Genomic DNA, 3,431 nt, shown 5'->3' on the forward strand with positions numbered 1-3,431 from the left:
AAACTAAATGTATAACTAATTTCTAATTCCACTAACAAAAAAGGCTATTAAGACAATTACTTACTGTTTGTTTCATAATATGTTATGTAGTGTTTTGTACCCCTGGCTGCTCTGTTTTGTTTTGTTTTAATTATACACTTTCCCCTGTATATTGATTTTATATTTTCTACTTTTATTAATTAAAAAAAAAAAGTTATTTTATGGGATAATCCTCCTATTGGCTGTATATGCTACAGTCTATGGATAATCCTCATTTAAAAAAATAATAAATGTATGTTGTATAATGATAATTTGCCAAAATGAAAGTCAGCCTATACAATCACTGTATTTCAAGTATTTTTTATTTAATTTATCCCCATGAAAAAACAAATTGAAAAATTATCAAAATATATTTGATAAAGGACAAATACTTTTGTAAGTAAAACTAAAATAAAAACAATATTTGTTTCCAATTCAGTTCAAGTCAATAGCCCTTTCCTTATGTGTTATTCAAGTGTCCCACTAAAACCAAGACACTGAACCAGCATGCACAAAACCACGACCCTGAAACCGAAACATCTAAATGGAATTTATCCATCATGAATTTAAGTGTCCCACTAAAACCAAGACACTGAACCAGCATGCACAAAACCACGACCCTGAAACCGAAACATCTAAATGGAATTTATCCATCATGAATTTTTTTTTTTTCTAAGTTCCCTATAGTGTTTCCATACATTTATTATTCACACTATACCATAGACAGTTTTGGACACAAACAAAGTTCATATCAAAATAGATATTTTATTTTGGGACATTACAATCTCAACATTTGTTTGCCACAGGGATAATCCATGTAATGCTGGAAAACAACTTTACTGACAAATATAAGAAATGGACGAGATCAGAGGATCAACATAAAGTTGTTTCACATCAAGACGAGGACACTGAAGAAGATGAAGAAGAAGAGGGTCACTATAGGTAGAAAAGCTGTCACTTTCTCTTCTGGAGCTCTCTGGCTAAGGCATCCAACTGTGAAGAGTGAAACAGGATAACATGAGAGTCAGATACAGTTAATGTACAGCTAGAATACACCGTTATATTGTGTGTAGCCTATAAATATATTAACAGGACGATATCTGGAGACACATTCTTGTAAAGACAAAAAAGAGAGAGATTCCCTGTAGTAGTAGATTATCTAATTAGATTACCATGTTCTAAATTTGTATACTAATAACACAGTGATAGTGTTCATATTAACACCAACTGTGTTAATCAAAGAAATTACATTGACAAGGATTTTTATCTGCTAAATAAGACATTATCCATTGGTCAGCTAATTACGAAGGGTGTAATTATACATTGTTTTGGATCGATATAGCGATTCATTGATCAACAATCCAATATTATCGATGCCAAGTGAAAGTATTGATACATATCATCTTTAAGATACGCCTTTATTTTGAAATTCCCACTTTATATTTATTATTTTTTATTAAAAAGAATAGATTGTTTTTCATTTAAATGTCTGGAAGAGCTCAATAATAAAATTGCCAAATCATATTTTGTTATTTGATATAAATGTAACTGATTGTGTTAAATGAGCATATTGATCACAGGCCCCTGACTAGAATCAAATCTGAATCGCATCGTGGCTGACTTTGTGATATCAGCAAATATTGTATAGTTGTCCAAAGAATCTATATAATATTGTATCGTGATGAAACTTGTGATTTACACCACTACTAATGACCTCTTTACTATAACTGGTTAATAAGCTTTTTTGATTACAGTGGGACATAGGCAGCTCTGATGAGTTTGTTTGTATACAGCCTGCATCCATACAGCACTGTGGATAGGGCACGATAGTTCACTTACAATAATGTTTCTCAGGACATTCCTCCTCTGGGGTCTCAAGTAGCTGCATTCTCCTGCCTCACACAGCTTAATCTCCTCTGAAACCTGAGAAACAGAGAGATTCAGAACATAAGAGAAGAGTAAAGAGGTATATCTTCATTCTCAACAGGAAATGCTCAGTGAATGAGAAAACTATGCACACACTGATCCCGACCTCTGATGTGCCGAATGAGTCCAGCTCCCTCTTGCCTCCAGGGTACCAACCGTGGGACCAGTGCTGGGCGCTGGACAGCTGAGCCCCGACACATAGAAGCAGCCCGAGCAGCAAAACCAGCCGAGATACACACATGATAGTATTCCCACCTAAAGGAAAAGATACACTCGATTAGCTCTGACTATAAGGGTACTATACTATATTGTATTATCCGTCATTCAAATTTGGAATAGTTTTTGTGTAGCAGCAGAAAGTTTGAACTGAAAAGGCATCCTTGGTTTTGCTTTTTCTGCAATAAAAACTCACTATGGTTGTCACAATTATCATGGCCCCAAAAAAGTTAATAACGATATTATCACGATATCTATGGAAAAGTTAAAAAAAATAATAATAATGCTATCAGTCAAATTCGTCTTTAACTTTGTTTATTGTTTTATCTTTCTTTTGGCAAATTAATTACACTCAAGATATGAGTAAAGGGAAGTGGAGAAAGAGTCTGTTACCATGTAGGAGGCGTTGGATTATTTACATATTATTATATGTGTATTATTAACACTTTTGAATATCACGATTGTCGTCAATACCGGTATATCGTAACACCCCTACACCAGACCATACTGTACATAGAGTAACACGTCTGTCACCAGAAATTCCTCTCATATTTTGCAATAATATCAAGACACTCGAGCTAAAACGCAATTACGCTATGAGTTTTAATATTTGGACTGAATTATTTTACAGCAAGTTTACATTTTTGCTAAATTATTTTTCCACTTTGCTCTCATTTGACTGGAACAACATTGTTACATGATATAATTTTAGGAACTTTCATCACTTATTGCCTTTTAAATAGACAGGTTTCCCCCAATGTCATGCTGCATTAATTATAGACACACAGTAGCCTAAAATATCAAATCTTAATTCAGTTTAGCCTGACAAGAGGAGTGAAAGCCAGTCCAACAACATTCATTGTAATATTTATTCTATTAACAATGTAATGTATATTTCAGACAAAGTGTAGTAAAACTACATAAAAGTGTAAGTAAGCATCCTTACCTTGGTCTCAAAACTTTATCACTACAGGTGTTCCTTGACGCTCACTCTGCTTTCCCTTCAGTTGGTCCGTTGCTGAATGTTTTCTCACAGTTTCACAGCTGAATTGCTGTAGAGATTCTCTTCTTCATCCTCATCCTCCTCCTGAATATATGTACCCCTCCCAAACAACGCACATTTCCATTATCATCCCCTACTTGCCCTGCCCATCACTGACCTCTCTGGTCCCTCTGAGCCCCGGGGTGAAATGAACGGTCCCCGAGGACCAGAGGTCCAGAAGACATGGCCAATTCCAATTATCACATGCAAACAGCACTGACACCCCTGG

The 3,431-nt window shown here is 35.0% G+C and overlaps 1 protein-coding gene across 1 annotated transcript; it reads right to left on the reverse strand.

Annotated features, from left to right (window-relative positions):
- Positions 1-614: 614 nt before the first annotated feature.
- On the reverse strand, positions 615-2,538 carry gnrh2 (gonadotropin-releasing hormone 2). The gene is made up of 3 exons (XM_037781872.1): positions 2,051-2,538; positions 1,858-1,941; positions 615-1,011 (listed from the first exon to the last, which is right to left on the reverse strand). Exons 1-3 carry the CDS (start codon positions 2,183-2,185, stop codon positions 973-975), a joined length of 258 nt encoding a protein of 85 aa, XP_037637800.1. The 5' UTR covers positions 2,186-2,538; the 3' UTR covers positions 615-972.
- Positions 2,539-3,431: the final 893 nt, after the last annotated feature.

Source organism: Sebastes umbrosus, chromosome 1, assembly GCF_015220745.1.
Source record: "Sebastes umbrosus isolate fSebUmb1 chromosome 1, fSebUmb1.pri, whole genome shotgun sequence".
NCBI lineage: Eukaryota > Metazoa > Chordata > Actinopteri > Perciformes > Sebastidae > Sebastes > Sebastes umbrosus.